Source organism: Paramisgurnus dabryanus, chromosome 8 (assembly GCF_030506205.2).
Source record: "Paramisgurnus dabryanus chromosome 8, PD_genome_1.1, whole genome shotgun sequence".
In the NCBI taxonomy this organism is placed as follows: Eukaryota; Metazoa; Chordata; class Actinopteri; order Cypriniformes; family Cobitidae; genus Paramisgurnus; species Paramisgurnus dabryanus.
In genome coordinates this window covers 33,269,655-33,294,526 of record NC_133344.1, presented here as the reverse complement: position 1 = coordinate 33,294,526, position 24,872 = coordinate 33,269,655, and the positions used below count along the sequence as shown (strand labels likewise).

At 35.8% G+C, this 24,872-nt stretch overlaps 1 protein-coding gene across 7 annotated transcripts in view; it reads left to right on the top strand.

The window, feature by feature from the left end:
• Positions 1 to 24,155, top strand: part of cadm2b (cell adhesion molecule 2b) — a 251,426-nt gene extending 227,271 nt beyond the window's left edge. For 3 of the 7 annotated variants that reach the window (XM_065281607.2, XM_065281604.2, XM_065281606.2), the window contains 4 exons: positions 8,227 to 8,253; positions 20,138 to 20,260; positions 20,386 to 20,491; positions 20,920 to 24,155. In XM_065281607.2, coding sequence (XP_065137679.1) covers positions 8,227 to 8,253; positions 20,138 to 20,260; positions 20,386 to 20,491; positions 20,920 to 21,025 — 362 coding nt within the window. In that variant the 3' untranslated portion in view covers positions 21,026 to 24,155. Of the gene's footprint in view, positions 1 to 8,226; positions 8,254 to 20,137; positions 20,261 to 20,385 lie in introns of all 7 variants that reach the window. The other 4 variants (XM_065281609.2, XM_065281605.2, XM_065281610.2 and 1 more) reach the window with 4 other exon arrangements.
• Positions 24,156 to 24,872: the final 717 nt, after the last annotated feature.

Sequence of the window (24,872 nt, the reverse complement as noted above, 5' to 3'; positions counted from 1 at the left end):
AGGGGGCACAGAAGTTAATAAGGAAAGGTTTTGGGTGACTTCCTTAAATTTACATCTATCTTTTTGGGGACTTACAGTTGGCACACTTGGATTTCCTGGTTGAAATGGGTACTCTTTTGAAGGATCAAGCTTGAAGGAGTATTTTTGATCAATGACATTTAATTGCAGCCCACTGAAGAAAATAAAGTCCAACCCCAAGACTACAGCATAGGCTAGAGCTTGGGGTGAAAGTACAGCAGTAGGTAAGGTAAATGCTTGGTCATGTAAAGTAATTGTGGTATTCAGCCATCCTAATGGAATCTCTGCTTTACCATTAGCTAGATAAAGAGGACCACGGCACCACGGTTGCAGCTGGTCTGAGAATGTAAGCTGCCTCATGAGATTTTCATTGATGAGTGTGTAGCTTGCACCAGTGTCCACAATGGCTTTACCTGACCAGGTATCGATGCAAAGGGGAACAACTAGTTGTTGAGGTATCGCTACACATTCATTAGAACTTGTAGATGAGGAGGTTTTCTTGGTTGCTGATTGTGACCTATGAAGTTTTGTTGCAGCAACAGAGTTGGTGGATGGGTGACCACCTGACTTGGAATAAGGTTGTTTGCCGCTGGTGGAATACGGTGGACCAGATGTCTGAGCTGACTGGGGAGAGGTATAGTGTGGACATTTTCCTGGTGGATGCTGTCCTCTACATCTCCAGCACTGAACAGGGATTTTCTCACTAGGTTGGTTTGAGGAGGGTCTTTGGGATGTGGCTTGATGCTTAGGGCCCATTCGACTCCAATCATAACGCAGCTGTTGCTCATAATCTCTTTCCAGTTGATGTCCTAATTTTACCAGCTCTTCCACCGTATTCACCCAGCTACGCAATTGGCTGGCAAGGTACGGCTTGATATTCTTAAGTATCATCTTCACAATCTCACCCTCTGTAAGATCTGCCTTCCATCTTCTACAAAGAGCTCTGTAAGAAAACGCAAAATCTCTAATAGATTCTGTTTCTCTTTGAATCCTTGTACGGACACGTTCAGCCAGTTCATCCTCATAATCCTCAGAAAGGAAAGCAGATAGAAAAGCAGTCTCAAACTCATTCCAGGTGGTTATGGTGGACCGTCTGACTTCCCACCAGTCACGTGCTGTTCCATACAAGACAGTACGGAAGGTAGCCAGGATGTCTGCATCTGTCAGAGGATGTATAGCCAAAAAATCCTGACATTTGGTTAAGTACAATAGTGGGTCTGCATCGTCGGAAGGTCTTCCAAAAGTGGGGAAAGTTAATTTAATATGGTCGCTTTTCACCACAGATGTTAAAGAAGGGGTTGAAGAATTTAAATGAGTCACTGGAGCAGAAGGAGATGGCTGGGAGAAAGTACTGGTAGTGTTGGGGTTTGGTGGTGTTAATACACTTAACTTTTGTTGATCTGCATTTCTGTTGACACTTTGAAATCCTTTCTCCACTTCACATTTCAACTCTTTGAAACTGGTGAGACATTGATCAGTTTGGGAAACACATTGGAGGAGATGTGAAGTTATCTCATTATGGCTTGTTTGAAAAGTGTTTTGAACAGCTTTGATGTCCTGCTGAACCTCTGCTTGGAGTTGATCAACCATGAATCGTAGTTCAGACACCAAAGTAGATTCCACCTTCTGGAGTTCTTCCGAGATCATTAACTTCATCGCTTTAGTCAGGTTATCTGCTTCAGTTTCATCTTGTTGCTTTGTGGTAGAAAACAGGGTTAACACTTGATTTTTGTTATCCTCCACTTTTCCCACAAGATCGGCCATCTGACTCTGGTGATGAGAAGAGGTATCTTTCACTTTCTGAGTAAGTTCATTCACTCTTCTTTCTTGTCGTGCCATTAAGTCAAACAAGGTATCCCAGTTCCCTTGTACCCGGGCTGTGACTTCTTGTATTTCCCTTCCAGGAGTTGGTAGAATGTTGGGCAGATCATGTTGTGCTACTGAAGAAGGAGTTCCATCTTCAGATGAGGTGCAAAGTTGCATATTATCCCCTTGTGGTGCCCAGGTGAGAGTTTGCACTGGAGTGCTCCCAGCTCGAGCAGGAGAGGGCATGTGCACACCAGTTCCAGGATGAAGAGGGCTGAATGGGGTTGGGGTAGGATAGAACACAGGAGCACATGGAGGTGGTACCAGAGGCATCCACGGTCGCAGTGCAGGTGGCCCTACTGGAGTTGAAATGTCTGGTGGAGGCTCAATTTCCACAAAAGTAGATTGGGAAGGAGGGGTATGCTCCATGATTTTTGTGATTGAGTGTAGAAATGTTGAGTGTGAAAAACAATAAATATCAGTATATGAGATGCGTGTCAGTTTGTTGGTCTCTGAAAAATTTCTAATCAACAATATACAACTTTTCACAACTGTTCAACCAATATCATCTCAAAACACAAAGTAAAATAAAAAAATAAGTATTCAAAGTCACCTTCACTTATTTCAATAATTTTCAAACAATTATCAATTTCTGTGACCCCTTAGAGGTAACACTCTGATTATTCAATTAGCACACACAGTTTACACACCAAACAATTTTTGCAAGTATAAATAATTTACAAGATTATTTCAGACAATTTCATTGTTTCACACACAAAAGAATTCAAATCACAAAGTTTCTTTTTTTCTTTTTTTTTTTTTTTTACAATATTGTTCAATAGATCACAGGAAGTGTCAAAATCAAGTGTTCAGGTGTTCAAGTCCCTGTTTGGGCGCCACTCTATAACGGTGGTCGCCTAAACTCAAAATACATTGAAAAAAACTTGGCTGAGGTGGTTATCGAACCCGGGTCTACCACGTGACAGGCCTAGCGCACTACCGCTACGCCACCGTTTAGTCACGTGATAGGCACATCAAAATAACCTTTGGCAAGTTAAATTTATAGTCCAGGTAAAAAAAAACAAAAGGTTCGGGCGCCAGACAGGTTAAACCCGTCAACAAATTGACTCAGTTTAGGATAGCAAAAAGATAACCGCCTGTTATACCACAAATAATAATAATAATCTCAGAAAGGAAAAAAGATCATTTCACAAGGGATATTTATTCTTCCATAAGTTCATCATTATAGTCACACAGAAAACGAAATGGATAACAGACAAAAAAAACAAATACTGTATATATAAACCAAAATAAGAAAATGGAGTTCCCACTAGCGGTCTCTGGTCATCACGTTCCGAGCCCAGTGCCAGAAACCGACCGCGTCACGCACGTTTGCAGGTTCTTTAAGGCAAAAATGAGAATCGGGGTCAGCCGACCCCAAGATTGGTGGATAAGCGGTGTTTTCCTTGTCTTCAGAACAGCACGCGACAGTTGATCTGGAAGTGCCACGTTTCAGTCACACACCAGACATACACGCGAAACAGCTGATTGACACGCAGCCGTCTTTCCACCATAACCTCACTCATACGCAAACTTCCTGTGTAGACAAACGGATAACGCCTCTGATTCAGGTACGACATGCCCCTCTTAAATACAACTTCCTTCCGTCGTTAATTGACACACTCCACCCAGAAACACGCTAAAAATTAAAGTGAAAATAACCAATGCTGTGGGACAGATTCTCTTGTTTGCCACAAGTTACTTAACTATAGTTAACTGATTAGTTAACACATATTTCTTAGTAGTTAATAGTAGTGAATTGAGTGTTAATGAAGAACTAACCATTAATTCTGCAGTAATTCCTTATTAGTTATACAGTAAGTAAGATACAGTATTCTAAAGTGTTACCGGTTTGTTTAGTAAATTTTTACACAATTATCAACACACTAAGGTTTAAAAATATTATCCGGCCCTCACTTCGTGGCATTATTTACCATCCGGCCCTCAGCCTAAAATGAGTTTGACACCATTGGTCTAACTGCAGCTTAAAATTTAAAATTAGTAAATAACGTTTTGGCTTATCTAGTGGATAATCGTGGTGTTGCAGATTAACAAAAAAATTAATCAGGAACACGTTTTTTATGCAAATGTTTTCTCTTATTTGACTAGATAACTCTTCAGTAGTGGGGAAAGAGTTAATGTATTTGTGTCAGTTTATTGTTTAAAATGGTCCGCAAATGTGCGTTTCACATATGTAACACGTGACCTTTTGGAGTGCTTACGCAATTACGTGAGGTCACACTGGTGCAAGACAAGAAGCTGGGGTTTAAAAGTACATATTTTTTATTTTTCTTACCAAAAATGAAGATCGTTTTGCTAGATAAGATCCTAATGCCACGGTTGGATTGTTTAGAGCCATTTGAAGCTGCGTTGAAACTGCAATTTTAAACTGCATTAAACGGTTGGGGTCTAAAATAAAGTCTATTATTATAAAGTCAAGAATTATTAATAGAACCAATAACAGGTCCAAACCTTATCCTCTACATTGATTATGCAGTAATCTAAGTCAATAAGCCTGTAAAAAAACTCTTTTTATTCACTAGACAAGTATACAGTACATTAGCGCAGAACTACCAAAAGGACAACCGTAGATTAGCAAACAGCACTATCAATAGCAAAGGCCGTATTTTTTCACCCCACTAGCTACAACCCTGTCCATAGGCAATGCAATTGTTTTGCTGAATGCGAAAATCTATGTATTGGGATCCGGTGTGGGTTATGTAGAGCTTGGGCGAGACCTTTGACATATCTGCTGCAGGTGTAATGTATGGTGTAATTGTATTTAGCAGTAGGTCCGTGCATATGAGATTTCCTCTGGCTATACTGACTTGTAAATGAGCATAAGCAGTTAGCATGTCTCATGGGTTTAATCCAGCCCGATAGTTGCTGGGAATGGTAAAATATTTATTACTCGCTTCCCATAATCAGCATCTATCCTCTATCACCCCCCTCTTAATTAAACAGAAAAAAGACTTTCATTTATATGCCCAGAATACCATGCAAACATCCATAACACTGACGTCTTTGCAAAAGCACGCCCCTTTGACTTTCCGCAAGAGATGAAAAGCTTTGCAAGCCACTCCCGAGCCAGTTTGACCCTAAACTAAATCTTTGCCAAATATCTCTAAACTGCTGAGTTGTATTTATGGCTCTTTTTAACTTTTTCATTTCCCTGTGGGTCTTAGGTCTTTTAGAAACAGCTAATTATGTATCTGCAGTCAGTTAAGCAGACATGTAAAAAAAGTGCGCATGAGACCCGCTTCATACAGAGAGGGTTCAAAACAACCCGCTTTTGAATTCCAAGCTGAGCAAATTAGCAAACATTCATGTTTCTGTTGTAGATGTTAAGCTTTAAGCATTAGGGAGTGAGAAGAGTGGTCCAATGAGAAAAACATAAAAAAAAACATTTGACCAAAGCAGGGGTGTCTTTACAGTTTTGCATTCTATGGCACCTTTAAAGCAAAATATAAGCTTTCTGCATTTAAAGAGATAAAATGAAGAGTTTGGTTCCAAAACGTGATTAAAGCCTTTTTTTATGAATTAACACCAAAATCAGTATTGTATCAGGTCAGTTTTAAAAATAAATTCTTAATTTTATGCAAAAAAAAAAAAAAAACGATATCCGAAATGTTATTCTGTCATCTTTTTTCCCAAACGCAATAAACGCCAGACCTCCTCACTGGCCACACTGACCCCAGGGGATCTTATGAAGAATTTTACATTCTTTTACTCAAAGTCAACAAAAATCGAGCAGAACCAAAACATTTTACAGCTGAGCGCTGTCAAAAAAAAAGTTCAACAACGACGTCGCAATGATGACAGCAGCAATTACCGTGTTCTTAATATGACAAAGTGTTTTGATTAATGACAGAAATTTTTATTATAAAATGGCCCGTATTGGTTCTTCATTCTGATTGGTTGAAACGTGTTCTAAGCCGTGATAAAATACCTCGGCAACCCTGCGGTTCAGACCGCATTACATAAGTATCACTGCGCCACTCGTACTAATTTATGAAAATAAACACCACAGTCTTTAATCAATTTTTACATTTTTACAATTGCAAAATTAATGGAAATATCCAGATAAATGTCAATTAATTTTGTTTAGTCATCTCGTGAATAAATAGAAAACGTTCCTTGAGGAGTTTCTACCTCAAATCCATCTGCTTTTATCCACTAGAGGGCGATCTTACCCAACTTAAACACTGACGCATTCACTCAACACTAAAAACACCGTGCAAGTTTTGATCAGGCTCTGAATCCAATCTCTTACAAAAGTTCTTCACAAAAATGGGATTATCTCAGCTTTTAGCTGAAAATTTAAGAGGTGATAAGAGAATAAGTGAAGGTAGGATGAAAAGGTAGAATGAAACGTTTTTTTTTTTTTTTTTTTTTTGACAGTGGAGGGTCTGTTCTTTTATTTGATATATTTTAAGTTTAATTTTAAGATAATTTTTCTAGAAGGCATTAAACTTATAAACGTTGACGGGAAAGAGTTAAGCATGCTTCCAACTTAGCATATTTGATCCACACTTCAACAGTTGCACGATATAAATGTTAATATATTAGATGAATGTTGATTTATAAAAATCATTGTGTCTTTACTACATCTGTGTTGGTTGGAACTGTGCTCTGTTGCAGCCACAGTTGATTCTGAGGAACTACTTTGTTCGGCGGAAGAGTAATATTTGTACTAATATAATTAAACTTATTTGTGTTTTATTTTATTAGATCCTGCTATGCATATGAAATAACTGTTTTATAAAAGCAATAAGCCCCGCAAAGCAGTGGTGTTACTGTGCATTTTATAACAGCTAAGGGGATTTTAGGCACTCCCTTAGCCGTAATAAAATGCACGGGTAACCCACTGCTTCTTGGGGCTTATTGCTTTATTTTTAATCAGTGTATAACATGGCAAAGATGAATGCACATTTATATATTGATTCAATAGATTTATAGCATTTTGAAAAAAAAATTGTCACAGATTTATTGCATTTTGGAGAAAAAATAATCAGTTTTTATCCTAAATCTTTGAAAATCAAATTATTGACTTGAATTTTTAATGTTATTAGAAGCTTAAGATGTTATGTGAAAGTTTGTAACAGAAAATAGTGGTTTTCATCTAGTCACTTTCTTGGTAGAAAACACGTTTTTAACCAAAATTAGTCAAAATGGATTTATTGCGTTTTGGAACCAAACTCTTTTCAACCTGAAAGTTCTTATTGAATTTTGTGAGAACTACCCAAAATGCCAAGATCAGTCGTGAAAACTTTTTCTGTGTGGCTGATTTGTTCTCATAAAACATAAAACGTGCCAAGTCGATCTCTTCATACTGTACTATCTACGTAACTATTTATTTTCATCCTGTCTTGACTCAGTCAGTGCAGCGAGTCATGGGATTTTTTCTGTCCCCCCTCCTTCCCCAGCACCACCTGCCTAGATCCTGGTACAGAGGTGCTCCATACTTCCTTGTTGCAACGTCTTGCAGTCTATTCTCTGTTATTAAACTAATGTTAAACCCCTCACTCATGTCAAAAGCAGCAGCAGCGTACAGGCTTGCAAAACAAAGCTTATGTACATTCATGCCCCATTAAAATGCAATAAAATACATTTTGAGAGTTGAAATGTGGTTTAGATGGTTTGGGAGATACACAGAAATGGACCAGTAACAGTAACACTATTGACCTTAAGTGGGGTTTTCTCTCTCTCTCACTGCCCCTTCACATCACCTCCACCTTTTCCCATCAGCCAATTTTTTTTTCAAATTAGACTAAAAGGTTTTCAGTTCCAGTTTTCAGGGATAAAAGCGGCAGCAACAGCTGAAATTCTGGCTGTCAGTGTGTCAAAGAAGGTGAGAGATAAAAGGTATTTCTAATACGACACTTTGCTCTGTTTCAGCAAACCAAAGGGCAGATGTAACGGTCCTGTGTGGACAAACACGCAAACAGGCGCTAAGCTAGGTTGCGCTAAGACATTGTCCCTATTTTTTTATGCCTACTTAGTCTAGCTGTGAAAGTAACTCAAATGATTAAATTGCAGTTAATGCATTAAAAACAATTTCATAACTTTAACACCATATTTAAAATACATTTTGCATAAGTAAAATCAGTGCCGTCGGATGTATTATGTTATGTCCAAATGTATGTGTATGTTATTGTTGTACATAAAACCATCATTATGTCTCAGTCTTCCATGTGCACAGCTCTAACTGCAGGTTTATGTGGTCAGTAAGTTGGTTTTAAGTTGTGTAGCCTGTGTTTTCTTTCTTTTAATTCTCTCCCCTTGTGATGTCCCTTGTTTTTTTCCCTTACTGCCCTTTTCTGTCTGCGTCCATGGCAACAGCTAAAGATTTTCCAGGTACAACCACAGGTAAATATTTCTTTGCCGGAGTGCTGACATCATCATCGTGAGACAGGGCATTGCAGTGTGGCTTGCGAAGTGGCGGGTCGGGTTAGCATGAGCTGGGATCCATTGCCTTGCATGGGAGCCCTGCTGATCTTGTGAAATGTGATGGTGCTCTTTGATGCTGTCATTCACCACTAAGCTGCTTGAAAACTTTCGGTCCACTTGCATTTAAAACAACTGAACCGATGACAACTAAAGCTGTACGAGACCTAAGATCAAGCATTTGAAAGTATAGTAAAAACGCATGTCGTAAGTTCTTAGACACTTAGAATCTTTATATAATATATATATATATATATATATATATATATATATATATATATATATATATATATATATATATATTTGAAAGCAAAGTACATTATTTATTTACTCTTGTAATAATTTCCGACTATTTAAACCTTTTTATAAGGTTTCCTTTATCATTATGACCTCACGATGGTTATAGTGTATATTATAGCTGCAACTATCACCTTGACATTTTTTAAGTGATACACTATAAGGAATAAATAAATCCACCAAAAATAAAAGTATTATGTGATTGACATTGAAATGCAGAAGTTAATTTATGATGAAATCAAGTCTGCTTTCAAACAAGTGCTTCTTATCAAGTAGAGTAAAAATGCAGAGAGAATTAAAAAAGAAAGTAGATGAATAATTGAGGATAGCTCATCGACATACAAAGCAATAAAAACCTAATTTATCCATCTCGAATCGAGTTGCAATGACTATTTGATCACTAGCACATGTGATGATGTCATCAGTGTATGTGCATGGTATCTAACATGTTTATTTTTTTGTGTATGTGTCATTCATGTCCTGTTTTTGTGACTCGTTGATTTCATTGTCTTGTTTCGCTGCGGTCTTTGTGCTGTGTGTTCCACTTCGGTGTGCTTTAATTATTTGCTTTAGGTCAGTTTTCCGCCAGCCCGCTCTCCCGAGAGGAAAGCGATTTTAATAATTAGCATCCGTAATTTGTTTTTAAAAATCTAATCAGATTTTGTGCCACCCACACCATATTCCACTGGGATGCATGAGCTGAGTGTGTGGAGATTACAGTAATTATATACGACATGATAAGAATATCTTATATCTTAAAGCAATATTTATTTAAACAAATGTTTCCACTTAAGTTCTATCAACGATTTCTACGATTTAACAGTTTGTAAATCGTGTTTACAATAGTGCACCACACCCCAATCCCACCACATCCACCCTATACATGTTGTTCATTATAAGGACTCTGTATTTTACACTGTATGTCAAGAATTGTGGACAGAACCCAAACGCAGACAGCTGATGAACACACAAGGACTTAATCATAACAGAAATGAAAAACAAAAACCCATGAGGGGGTAAAACAAGGCAAGAACAATGACAATAAATGGACTAGACAGAACTGACACTAAACTTGACAGGAACTTGACTTCTTAACTTAACTTCATAAAATAGGGATGCAAATCAAGGGGAAACAGGTGTACTGAAACAATAACAAGATGAGGTGACAAAGTGGTCAGGAGACGAGACAGGGAAAGCACATGGCCTGACAAAACAAAGCCATGTGCTTTTACACTCAACACGTGGACCTGTCACAAATAGCTAAAAAACTGTAACATGAAGAAAGGATCATGACACTGTAACTACACTGAAAAAAAGTATTTATTCAATTTAATACATTTTTTTAAGGTAAGTGGTTGCAATCAATTATTTAAGCTACATTTAAAGAAAAAAAAATAGTAAATTAAAATGCAATAAAAAACTTTTGTTTAAATGTAGCTTAAATAAATTGATTGCAACCACTTACCTTAAAATAAATAATTTTTTTTCAGTGTACTGTATAACCCTATATTAAAAATTTGAGTGTAACAAAAATGTTACTTTATGGTAAACTATCCTTTAAGTTCTCTAGAATGCATTTACCCATATACACTGTAAAAAAAATGTTGGTTTAACTTTAAAAAGTAAGTTACCTGGATACCTTAAATTTTTATTCAATTCAACTCAATTATATTTTACACAATGTGAGTCAACTAATTAACTCAAAATTTTAAGGCAACCATGTAACTTACTTTTTTTAAGTTGAACCAACAAATCATTTTTTTACAGTGTAGACTTCAATTGTAGGTGCATCAACATTACTATAAATAAATACTTTTTTTTACAAATTAAGCAATTGCGTAATGCTGGGTACACACCAAAAGCTAATCGGGCTGATTTTGGGCCGATTATCCCCCTTCCGACAATTATTACGTGAAACGAAACGATATCTATTCAGAAAGCGGGATGATGGAAGACGGAAGCAGTCATAAGTGAAGCTGATGTGGACAGCAGAGATGGATCATGTTCCCGCTGTCTCCATGACTTCACCCAAACCCTTTTCTTTTTTTCTCTTGAATTTTCTGTGAAAATCATTTCAAACACTATCATTGAAATTTCTTCCTGCATATCGTCCGCCATGCTTATTCTGAAGTCTCGCAGAATTTTACGAGATTTCCTGTGTTCACAGTCAAGACTCTAAAATCTGTTTGTGTGTGGTGTGCTGTCTTTGACACATCATGGCACACCACACACTATAGGAGCAAAACGGTTAAACCTAGGATTTTTTAAATCTTTTTTTAAGTTTGTGGTCTATCACATTTTGAAAATCTTATAAGATGTAAAAAAAATATTTTGGTGTGTACTCAGCATTACTAGACAGCATGCCATGGTTGTTGTCAAACGGGTTTTAATTGTTTTGGACTGTTTTATAAATGCTGTGAATTAAAAGCACACAATCTAAACTCTACATTTTAGACTCAAGCTGCAACTAAATTGTTATCTCCAAAGACACTTTAACACACAGTTTAACAGGATCTTTGGCACAAATTGTGAAGCAAGAAATTAAAACACAGCAGTTTGTTTACAATAAATGAAAATGTTAAGTCATTTTAATGAGGTATGTGTGCCATTAAACACATTCATTCCTGCCTCTAGCCTTTTACGTTTCATTAATGCTCAAGCAAGATGCTATACATGTTTGGCCTCACGTCACTTGCTATCACTGAATGAGACTAAGGGGCTGTTTACACTTGGTTTTAAGATGTGTTTTCATCGATCGGATCACAAGTGGACGAGAGAGACACATTACGTTTACACCTGGTATTTAAATCCGTCTCTTTTGTCCACTTTCGACCGCATCTGTCCTGAATACTGTGAGGGGGTGGTCTGTGAGACGGTGGGCGAGTCTCTCTGCTGTCATTCAAACGCGAGCGGGAGTAATTATGAGTTTATATGGACGCAAACTAATATTATGTCGGAGCCCGCTGCTTGTTTAGCAAGTATACATGCTGCACAGTGTTTTGTACGTTTATTTGTTGGAGCTTTCTCTGAATTTTCAGCGCAATTGATGAAATAGGATCGCGCAACTTTCACGCTTTCAAAACGAAACTACGGAGAACACCCCGCAGTAGTTTTATCAATGAAAGGCTAAAAATAGCGCTGTTCACCGTATGTTCACGGCAGAAGTCAAAAAAGACGTAAAATTAGTGTTTAATACCTCAGATTGGATAAATGGGCGGAGAGAAGGCGGTCGCATGTGGCTGTTTGAACGCATTCAACCACATTGCGTTCCGCAACTCCAAAGCGATCCGATCGAAAGTGGTTTCGACTACCTCTGGATGTGGTTGAAAGTGGTCGAAAGTGGACGCGTTCAAAACGTTTTGAACACCGTTTACACCTGGCATTAACGTCGTCCACTTGTGATCCGATCGACGAAAACGCATGTTAATGCCAAGTGTAAACAGCCTCTAATGGCTTGTAATGGAATTTCTATTGAGAGGAGTTCTACCTCCATGAACTTCATTCTACCTCCGTATGTCATTTAGTTGTCTGAAGAGTACAGTTTGTCTTGTGTTGTGTTTACACCATCAACAGGAAAATGCAAGTGTTGCTCACCTCTTCTATTAGGCAGAATGCTACCCTGTAACCGGGCACGTGTGGAGATACAATACACTTTTACATGCTGTTTTATCTTATCAAAGAAACAGTTAATATACTAGCTGAGATATTATACGCTGCTATTACTATTATTATTAATGTTTGATTTTTAACTAAAATTCTGGTGATGAATGTATGATAAACATTAATTCAAGACTGACACATTCTCCAAAGAATGTAGGGGAGAGCAGGGCACAACCTAACGCTTTTTGGTTTTTGCTCAATTATTCAAAATTGATTAATTATATTTTTACACAATTATATTTTTACGCTAATGTTAGCGGTTTTCATATCGTAAGTGCTGAGGGGTTAGTTGTAACACAGCGTTACAATTAACCCCGCTGGGTGAAAATATTTTCAAGCCCACCAAAAAAGTTGCTAAGAGCTGCAGACATATTTCAAAACAATGCTATGTTTTAGTCAACAAGACACTGATTAATATGACATAGCATTGGATTTGGTATCTTACACACCCAACTTAGAAACCGAAAAAAAAACATTTGATAAAAATTTTCTTACATGCCACCAAAAAACTCGTTCATCAAAAACTCTCTGGAAAACATCATACATTTTCAATAATTTGCAAGAGATCGTTTTATGGCAGCATAAAAAAAATACTGGAAAAACAACCTTGTGCAACAATGTAAATAGTCCATTTTACAACTAACCCCGCTTTAGTTTTTGCCCCACGCACCCCTACTAAATCCAGACTAAAGTCCCATTATCTAATGATGAGATTAGGAGCATCACATTTTTATATTACTCAGTCAATATTAAAAATATCAAGGTTATATTTACACGTGATTTTATGTAAAGTAATTCACACACAAAAAAAACTAGAATGGATTTTCACAGGCAGGGTAAAATTTTGTGTCCCTGGACCACAAAACCATCTGTAGCAATCGTATGGGTCAAAATTATAGATTTTTTTATGCCAAAAATCATGAGGATATAAAGTAAAGATCTTTGTTTCATGAAGATATTTTTAACATTTCTTACTGTACTGTAAATATATTAAAAATGTATCATTAGTAATGTGTGCTGCTATGTACTTCATTTGGACAACTTTAAAGGCGATTTTCTCAATATTTACATTTTTTGCACCCTCCGATTCCAGCCACTTTATAAATATTATAAATTTCTCAGTCACAGGGAACCTAAGCATTGTGGGTTGTGAACTCAAATAGGTGCACATTTTACAATTCAAGGGCAAATCCAGCGTGTTTATTACATAGGAATAAGATAGCTGTTTTATTATTTATTTTCAGTTTTATTTAAAATAAGCTTAAGGAATTGTAAACATTTATACAACTCAAAAAGTTGATTTATTATTTTCCTTTTCTTGTAACAACTTTGTATAGCATACCTTGCTTTTTTATTCCTCTGTGTTATCTGGAGATAGGGTTTGTTATTCAGATTTACAAAAGCACAGACATTGATCACTTTAATTGTTTTCAACAAGGTCCTTTAAAGGGGTCATACAACACATTTTCCCTCTGGGAGCCACTTATGTGTTTGTAAAACAGTCTATTCTCTTGTTTCCACTCTTTCTCTGACCCTTAAAATAAATGGTCCGTCTTTTGCTGCCGTGCCTATAAGAAATGCCCTGTTGGCGTGTAAAAAGAGCAAGGCGATTGTTATGCTCTGTTAGTCATACACACTTCAGTTTATTTTTTTAACTGCCCTATCCATTAACAACAACCTTTTTGCAAACTCTGCTTTACAAAGGGAGAGGTTCACAAAAGTATCGGCTGAAACCTGCCATTTAAATCGCTAAGATCAGATGAAATAAAATAAACGTCAGTCTCCTCTTTCTAACACAAGGAGGGCAGTTGATGCACACATCCAAAAATAACATCTTTCCCACGTTTTTTTTTTTTAATTAATAATATTTATTTATTAGGGCTGTCAAAAGATTAATCGTGATTAATTGCACACAAAATAAAAGTTTATTTTTGCATAATATATGTGTGCAATGTGTGTAATTATTTTGTATTTATAAAAATACACACATACGTGTACTGTATACATTTAAGACAAATGTTCTGTATGTATATATTTTTAATCTATATAATATAAAATATATCAAAATCTAAATGAATAAATAAATAAATACATATTTATATTATATAAAAGTTTCTTAAATACATACATGTGTGTGTGTGTATTTATATATACAAAATAATACCACATAGTGCACACACATACATTACGCAAAAGCAAACTTTTATTTTGTATGCGATTAATCACGAGTAATCTTTGACAGCCCTGTTATTTATAAATACATCAACTCTTATAGTCATATAACAGCATTTCAAATTTGATATTAATTTTGATATTATAAAACGAATGATTTAACAATATGTGAAAGGACATTTTCAAATACATGATTAGGATATGTATTTATGTATTTACTCTATAATGAGTAAAGAGAAAAGAAAAATGCATTAACATGGATATCAAATAATAATAATAATAATAATAATAATAATTATATATATATATATATATATATATATATATATATATATATATTGTTTTGATTTGACCCATCAATTCATCCCATTTTGACCCAACGCTGGGTTGAATAAAAACAATAATTTATACATAGCCGGTTAAATATGATCTGAATATCTGGGTGCAAAGCGTATTGGGTGGCAACACGTCAAAGGCTCTCAACATTAAAGTGCAGCAAATATACAGTATACTAGAGTATAACATGGCCTTGGCACTTATAACGTGTATGGTAGATCTTTATTTTCATGCCTTTTATTTTGCCCCAAAACAAATCACACTGTTAATTGAAGTAAATGGGATCATTTATGTGATAGAAATGACTCTGCACATCTCCCAGGGTCACTTTGCCAAGCGCGGCACCGGCGAGGACCATTCATCACCCTGAGCTAATGAGAGAAGGTTCGAAGAGCAATAAAGACACATAGTTAAAGTTTACACCCTCGTAGAAGCACTGGAATGGTGTGCAAAACAGGGCTAAAGGTGCTGGGTAAGGACAATATAACTCCAGGTCAAACAAGAGACAGTACCCTGTATGCAAAGATAAAGCATTTATGTGCAGCAGCTGTCTAGCATATATAAGCTGTCTGCAGTGGAGGCTTAATGATGAGTTTTACTCTTATTTTTCTATAAAGATTTGACATTTACCAACGCTTGAAAGATGACATAAGGGGACTCTCAAATATGTGACCCAGTCTGTGAATACCCATCAGCTAAAGTTTTTTGTGATCTACTGTTTTCTACATAAAATTATCCTACGGATGCTAAAGAACATTCAGTGAAAATATAACCTTGATATCTTTAATATTGTCTAAGTAAGGTCATGTCAAAAATTGAAATCAATGTTGAGAAAGCCAACTTCTGGTATATTTTATGTAAATAATAAAACATTGTGTCAATAAAATCATAAATTTCAGTATTATGGAAATTTGAGTGGGACTGTATCTTGAAATCTACAGTTTATAGCAATAAACAGAATTGACATATCGTCGCTGTCCGATGAAAACCACGTATATTATACAAATATATATTTTGTATAAGAAAGTGTCTCAGATTCTTTATATTTAAAATTTATAGAATTATTTATTTACACTTTATAATCATTTAATTGTAATTAATTAATTTTCTTCAACTCACGAATCCCCTGCAATTTCCTCTTGAACCACCAGGGTTTGGGAAACCCTGAACTAGGAGTTGGACAATGCTATCTGTGGCAATTCTTCTGTATTTTATAAGGTGGTTAATTTATATTTACTCATGCGACCACATTCATACTTTTTTTACGATTTGCGTTTGCCCCTGTGACGTTGGGCTTAGGGGCGTGGTTAGGGGTTGGGCTTTGTTATTGTTGTTTTTTATGATAATCGTACGTTTTTGTACAATTACCTCCGTATGAATGTTATACAAATTTGCCATTTTGTAAAATACATACGAATTCTTGTGAGATGAGGCTTAGTTGAAAATGAACGGACGCAAATGTTTGGTTGAATTTATTCAGTAGAATTTCAGTGACTCACGCGTTTACCATGATGTGCGCTCACTCACTCAAAGTTAAAGCTTGGAGACAAATCGGCCTGCCACAACCCCTGCTGTTTTCAAACTTGTATATCACCAAGGGCTGAGTCACTTTGGTTTTCTCAGTGCTGTGCGAGATGTGACAAGGCTTTGGTAGCTGTTTAGAATTTATTTGTAATGATAAATCCCCCCCACCCCTACTGACTTTTACTGCCTGTTGAAAGTCAGTAAAGAAAGTTGGCTTTGAACCGTTGATGCTCTGGCTATAAAAACTCAAAGCGGCGTGTCATACTGAGAATGGTTGTGTGATTTGACATGGGATACATACAATTGCCAATCCCCAATTTCATTGCATCCGGATGTCACAGTGATGACCCAATACTTAGTTGTTCTGGAAAATACAGCACTCCGAAATGTTTTGGTTTTTCATACATTATGCTAAGCCTCATGCTAACGCCATGTGTTTGTGGAAAACATTTTTTTGTATAAAAAGGTCAGAAAACGTTTCTGAATTTGTACTCTGCAATTGTCATATGATTAAAATGTTCCAAGCATAAAGAAATTTGGGTTATTTTAAATGAACTATGCCTAATAAAACCTGTTTCACTTTGGGATGGGTCGCCTTATGTTGAAATTGCATGACTAGCGGAATGTTAATCGCTTTACCTTAATTATCCCAAGTAAACATCAGCAACAAAAAGCCATTGCATTTGCAAAATACTTTTAAGAGATGCGTCATAAATTGCATGGTGGCTTATTGAGACAAAGTAGCACCATTAGCTGTTGGGCTCTTAACCTATTTTGAATATCATATGGATACACATGATTTATAGTTATATCTATTTTCTGGTGTAGGCCAAAATGTGAGGGATGCCTGTACAATAACTTTGCAAAAGTAATTCTTGTGTATTTTTAAGGTGACTGCTGTAAATATGGCTCAGGTCCTTTCTTTAACTCTTTTCCCGCAATTGACCAGTTAATTCGTCAATTAAGTGAAAACGCTTCCCTGCCAATGACAAGTATTTTCGGCAATCTGTAACACCGCTATTATCCACAAGGTGGTCCTCTTTCGCAACTTATAAAACCCAGAAGTATCGTCCTAGGGCAGTGGTTTTCAATCTTGTCCTAGGGGACCCACTGCCCTGCACATTTTGCATGTCTCCCTTATCTAACACACCTGATTCAGATCGTCAGCTCATTAAGGGAGAGATCCATGAACAGAACTGGGTGTGTCAGTTAAGGGAGACATACAAAATATGCAGAGCTGTGGGTCCCCTAGGACAAGATTGAAAACCACTGTCCTAGGGCAAACAGCTGTATGTCCGTGTATGTTTTGAGGATCGCACTGAATCTATCAAAAGTTTTGCTCAAAATTTTTTGTTTCTGAAGAAACCTACTCATATTTGAGAGGTGATAGAAAGAGAACTAATGAAGGTAGGATAAAGTGTTTTTTTTTTTAAAGCAGAGGGTCTGTTCTTTTATTTTAAAAAACGGAATTTTTTTTTTAAAGAAAATTTTCTGGGAAGCTTTCAACTTTTGTAAAAGTCATGAAAAATGCTGCCGCTGGCTTGCAACTTTTTAATAAACGCTGGCGGGGAAAGAGTTAATATATGTCTGTGGGATTTATTTAGCTTATTTTATCATCCAACATGCAGTCAAAGAATTAGCACATGCATATCCAAACAAAGTGGTATTGAAAATAAATTAAAGCTGTAGAAATACACTGTAAAATTTGTTGGTTCAACTTAAAAAAGTAATTTCCGTGTTTACCTTAAAGGATTAGTCAATTTAAAAAAAAAATCCAGATAATTTACTCACCACCAAGTCATCCAAAATGTTGAGGTTGATGTCTTTCTTTGTTCAGTCGAGGAGAAATTATGTTTTTTCAGGGAAAACATTCCAGGATTTTTCTCATTTTAATGGACTTTAATAGACCCCAACACTTAACACTTAACTCAACACTTAACAGTTTTAATGCAGTTTAAAATTGCAGTTTCAAAGGACTCAAACGAGGCATAAGGGTCTTATCTAGCGAAACCACTGATATTTTTGGCAAGAAAAAAATTCATTTTTAATCCACAACTTCTCTTCTTCCTCCAGCTGTGTGACGAGCCAGTGCGACCTCACGTAATTGCGTAATGACGTCAAAAGTTCACGTGTTACATATATGAAACGCACATTTGCGGACCATCTTAAACAATAAACTGACACAAAGACATTAATTAGTATCATTCCACATACAACAACGTCGGAACGGTCCTCTTTCTCCACACGTGTAAACACTGGGGCGTAGTTTCGCATACGTCATCCTTGACGTGATGACGTATTACTTGAGGTCACCCTGGCACGTCACAGGACCAGAGGAAGACTAGTAGTTGTGGTTTAAAAGTGTGTATTTTTTATATTTATTGCCAAAAATCACAATCGTTTCGCTAGATAAGACCCTTATGCCTCGTTTGGGATTGTTTAGAGTCCTTTGAAACTGCAATTTTAAACTGCATTAAAACTGTTAAGTGTTGGGGTCCATTAAAGTCCATTAAATGAGAAAAATCCTGGAATGTTTTCCTCAAAGAACATAATTTCTTCTTGACTGAACAAAGAAAGACATCAACATTTTGGATGACATGGTGGTGAGTATTTTCTGGATATTTTTTTTAAGAAAATGAAGTAATCCTTTAAAATGTTGACTTAATTTAACTTAAATATATAATTAGTTAACTCAAAAATATTAGTTGACACAACTATTTGTATACAAACTTTTGAGTTAATTCAACTTAAGTTTAAGTAACTAAATTTGAGGTAACTTACTTTTATAAGTTAAACCAACTTTATTTTGATTCCTGATTAAATTAAAGCTGCAATCTATAACTTCTGTATTAAAAAATAAAAAACAGCTTACTGATTTGAAATAGTACATTTTATTATAATTATTATAATAACTTGAGCTGTTAGTTGAGTCATTTTTAATACATGAAAAGCACTTAAAGTAACCTGGAGTTTTGTGTTTCAAACAGAGTGTTTGTGTTTTTAAGCGATAGAGAGGAAAACATTATGGTTTTCTGCCTTAAATTACTTTTTCTGTAGGCTAAATGTTATAAACGTAAAAAAAAATTTTTTTAAACAAAATCATGTTTTCAACACAATCTCATCTTAAATATAAAGCGATGCTGTAGAAGAACATATTTTAGAGCGATATCATACCAGTGACTTTACTGGTACATTTGAAATGGAGGTCTAGTCTTCATGTAAACTGTTATATAGTTAGTAACTGCTATGGACGCAAACTGTACAAGATCTAAATGTCAGAATATATATTCCACAAAGCAGTTAACAAAACAATTTTAGGGATTATGGATTCGCCAATAAAAAAAAATTGTACCGATACTGATATTCGATTACTTCGTATGACATTTGCCAATACGTTAGATACGGTTAGTTTTGCTTTTTACCCCTTGTTTTATTTAAGTATTAAAGGTATAGCAGAGGATTTTCTCAAATTTTAGAAAAGAACCGCCTTCTCCACTTTTTAAAAAAATGCAATTGCGCAACACTCCTGATTGACAACTAGGAGGACCAATAGTCTTGATGATCCACCCGGAAAAAGAAAATCCTCCGCAATACCTTTAAGTTGTGAAATCCTAGTCTCTAATCTGCCCTGGTCATCGGCTGTTTTTTAAACAATCGGCTAATAGTGGGGAAAAAAATGTATCTGCCGATACCGATTATAGTCTTATATATTATAGATATATAAGATTATATATGTGCAATACTTAGTTCAATTGTGATCAAAGCTAAAATGCCTCATTCAGCTCATAACAAGCGTCCTCTCCCACCCCTCTTCCAGATCCCAACGCCCTTGCCCAGCACGGCCCCGACCACGCGCTGATCGGCGGAGTGGTGGCCGTCGTGGTCTTCATCACCCTGTGCTTCATCATCGTCCTGGGCCGATATCTGGCCAGGCACAAAGGTACGGCCTCTCTCCGCTCTCTCGCCCCCCCTCACCTATAGTGTAGAGTGTGCAAAATGCTTGAACATGTCCACTGTTGTACCTTTGTGTCTATGTGACCTATGTGGGACTGTGTGGACATACAGGGACATACTTAACCAATGAGGCCAAAGGAGCAGAGGACGCCCCTGACGCAGACACGGCCATCATCAATGCGGAGGGGAACCACGCACATGCAGAGGAAAAGAAAGAGTACTTTATTTAGCACCTCTGTCTTTATCTGTTTAATATTTTCACGACAACGACGCCAGCCAGCCAGCCGAGAAGGCGTTAGAGCATCAGTCTGGTCTGGCTTTCTGTCTCCATGACTCGTATAGGGGGTGTTTTGAAACCTCTTTAAGGCCCAATTCGACATGGCACGTGCTGCGAAGGATTTTTTGCATTTTTTTATAGCAAATAAAAAACCTGTTGAGTTTGTAACTGTAACACCAGGTCCATTTAGGCCAAAAAATTAAGAAATAAATACCGATCCCAATCATTCCAAAATCCCCCTTTATAAGTGCCAAAATATACAGACATCTGTTTGTCGTGTTTGTTGCTGTGTTTATTCAACTTTATTTCCCAGTGAATATATGATTTCTCTACCACCCTCACTGTGCCTGTTATATACCTTTTTACAGATATTACCAGGGAGCGGCAAGAAATGTGGTTCATCTCAAGTCGGAAAACCTTGGCTTTGCCAATAATTACGCTTTAAGACAAGAATACGTGAGATGTATAATGTAAATATCCTGTTTTGTCTATTCTTTGTGTGTGTGTGTGTGTGTGTGTCGTTTTTCATTGTAAAAATGGGTGTTTTTTTGAAGTACGCCCTGTAATGAAGAATGTGTCGAAATGCAAAGAGATACAAGCAATTATGTAATATATGGACACCATAAACAAACCGATGGATGAAAAGTAATGAAGCACAATTTGGTGTGTTGCCATTAGAAACAAGATTATTTTCTATTTCCATCATTACCCGTCTGTATATTCTTGCACTGTTGATATTTGCCCCCGAGGTTTTATTTCAAAACAGAAAACGTATCAAACATAAGCACAAAGTCATTGCAAGACGTCACTGGTTTAGGCCGTCTCAGGATGAAAAAAAGAGCATAATTAAATTAGTCATTTGTTCATTCATTTGTTTGACGTTTGTATGGAAGCATCGTTTCGATTAGAGAAAAGAAACTTTTGGGATTTCTTTCACTGACGATCCTTGTTAATATTGCTGTATATTACTTTGCTAAAGTGATTATTGGTGGAATATTGCTAAACTATAGGATCCCTATATATATATATAAATACATATAAAAAATTTACAAACTATCTATTTCAAGTGTCCCATAGTTTTACATTTACCTAAGAAGTTTGTTTGGTCTCCCAACACAGGGAATGTAAATATTGTGTATATTTCTGCATTTAGTAATCTTTTTATTTCATTGAACTTTAAATCCATTTTTTTCTGCTATATTTGTGTGTGATTTTATTTTAGCCTCTTGATACAAAGTATGTCCAATATTTATCATTAATATTAATTTATTTATTAATGTGATGAACAATACAATTATTATTATTATTGTTTTTTTTTATATAAAGTTGTGAACAGATTTGTTCATGAAAAGGTCAGACAAATATCACCATTATTGCCTTTGTGTTTGCAACAAAACATATGACATCTGGTTAAGCATAACCTTGTACATTTTTACAAAACATGATTCCAGTGTTCATATTTTATTTCACTCCTTATAACATCAGATAGGTCTTAGGCGTTTTTTTTTTTTTTTTTAAGAATTTGCTTTATTGTTTTTGCTGTTTGGGAAAATGTGTGAGGTTGCTTTTCCATTAAATATCCAACTTTTTCAAACTATGCCTCTGTAAGTAGACAAAAACTCGGAGACTACGGAGTAAAATGTGCACAAACTCAGATTTGTGTTTTCTTCTTCATGCAGACACCTGCAACCTCCGTTTATGCTTCTTTAAATACTTTTTTGTAACAAATACCATCCATTTAGATTTCCCATGTTTATGTTTGAACGGTATATGATGCAACCATTTATGATTGTACAAAACTGTACATATGAGTAGATAGATGTCACAAATTGGTGTTATGATTTATTTCATAATTTTGCAGTGGTCAGTAGTATTAGAATGGGATACACCCATAAAGATCTCACTGTAAAGAAAATGCAGCATGAAGTTAAACCAACTTGGTTTTGCAAGTCAATTCAACCTACTATTTAAAGTTTTAGCTTAAAAAATGTTTAAAAATTAGAACATTTTCAACTTGAATTTATAAGTTAAAGTAACATAAAAATATGTGTTGATCCGACAAAAATGCTGCATATTTTTACAGTGATAGTTTAAAAGTGTATACTGTATTTAATAATACAGTAAATAAACGTAATTACTGTATTATCTTTTTTTAATTTTATACAAACATTGTAAAGACAGTTTATATTATACTGCATAAAAATTGTGAAGTGTAACAGGAAATTTTATGGATATTCATTTGAATTTTAAGTTACCGGAGCCGAAAAGCAGCAGGTGCTTCACTGAATACGTCGACTTGATAGTGTTTTTTCAATTATCGGCGACCGGTTAAAATGGAGAAACACGTCCTAGGGGTGACTCATTCAAAGCGTTTTTCAGTTTGGTTCGTTTAGGCATATATGAACATGGCAATCGTGCCAAAAAAACTGGTCAGAGAAGCCTGAACAAGGTGGTTTCTTGCCACTTGAAAACCGGATGTAAATGAAGGTTTTTATGTTGTTGTAGATGTACCAGCACAGAATAAAACTGGCATATGCAAGCTTTTTATGTTTCTCGACTTCATGCCGGTTGCTCGACTTTATGCGGCGCATCACAGACCGTTTGGCACATGACATCAAAGTACCACACTTTGATGTCATATTCCGGTCTGTCTGCGCAGTGCTGCATAAAGTCGAGCGACGCCCTTCATAGAACCACATTGCTATGCAAAGTGCAGATCAAAATGATAAAATAATTTAAGGACAGCTATAATCAAAGCCTTTACATCCTGAAAGATGACCGCTACGTGTATAAGTGGGTAAACTCTGACCAATGAGAGTACACTTTACTCTCATGTGACATATATTTTGCCATGTGAAAGCCAAATGAACAATGTAACTGTTTCAAAAGAGTGAAAAAAAAGAGTATAAAGCAAATGGTTCACAGGTCTGTAAACACCCTATAATAAAATAAAACCTGCAATTTGAAACTTTGGTCTTTCTACTGCTATTTCTGTTTAAAAAAAGCATAAAATAAGTAGTGAGATTGAGCTGCAGTGAATAGTAATACTTGATTTTGATTGGTTAGTGGCAACATTCCAATCTATGTTTTTTACCAGCTAACAAACAATTAGTAAACCGATAACACACCGCTCATGTGGTGAGACCGGCACTTTATTTTAATGTATCATGCCAGGTTTGAATTTGTTATAAATGAGCTAATAAAATATTTCAAAGCAAAACATTTTGTTCATGTACAGTATTTATAGGCTTACTCGTCTACATTATAGGATATACAGTATCACCTTCAGGTCTCCTATACTGTAGCTCAATGGTAAAGCAGCACAAAAGTTCATGGGTTTGAACCCAGGGAACACATGCACTGATAAAAATGTGTACCTTGTAAATTCAAAAACGTATTTGAAGTAAGAGAGCACAGAATTTTTGGTGTAATCCTGATTTGTGACAAGAGTAGTACAAACATATGAGCATTATGTTTTTATTTTATTTTATTTCAGGTTTAATGAAATCACAGGTTTGTCTCATAATAAAGCTCACTGTATTCCAAACAGTGTTCATGAATGTATTTGCCCATTTCATACCTGAATAAATTACATACTGTCTCATTTTTGCATTAAAAATGTATTTAACTGAATGAAGTCGTTGAGCCAAGTAAGCTTGTACTGTAAAATACATGGCAACTTGCTGCCCCCTATAGGTTGAACCAGTCAAAGCACCTGCCCACACAAACAAGTGTGTTACCTTATCTCAGAGATTTTGTATTTTGTGTTAAATCTTAAGTGGCGTTTTACTGAAACTTTAAAATCCTTTTAAAGTGCCACCATGGTTTTATGTACTGTAATCCACAGAGCAGGTTGGCAGGGAAATTGAAGGGATTTTGACAGATCTAAAAATGTTAAGGAAACAGTAATGTGGTTTATTCATCCCTTAATCTAGACTTACTTACAAAACTATACACTTTTTTTCCTTCTTTGCTATTACTGGATCATCGTAAACTTGACGTTATTAAAAAACAAAGACATGAATCTCATGATTTGCATAGTTGATGAGTATAATAACAATTAATAATTTTACTCACATTATTAATAATAATATGAGGTTGTATTAGTAAACATTAGTAAGTAAATGCATTAACTAACACGGACAAACAATGTAATTTTTTTAACATGTATTAATTCTTGTTAATGCTAGTTAATGGAAATACGGTTATTCGTTCACGGTGCATTAATTAATGTTAACAGATACAATGCTTTATTTTTTTAATGTAGTAAATGCTAAAAATGAACATCAATTAAGATTAATAAATGCTAATGTTTTTAACT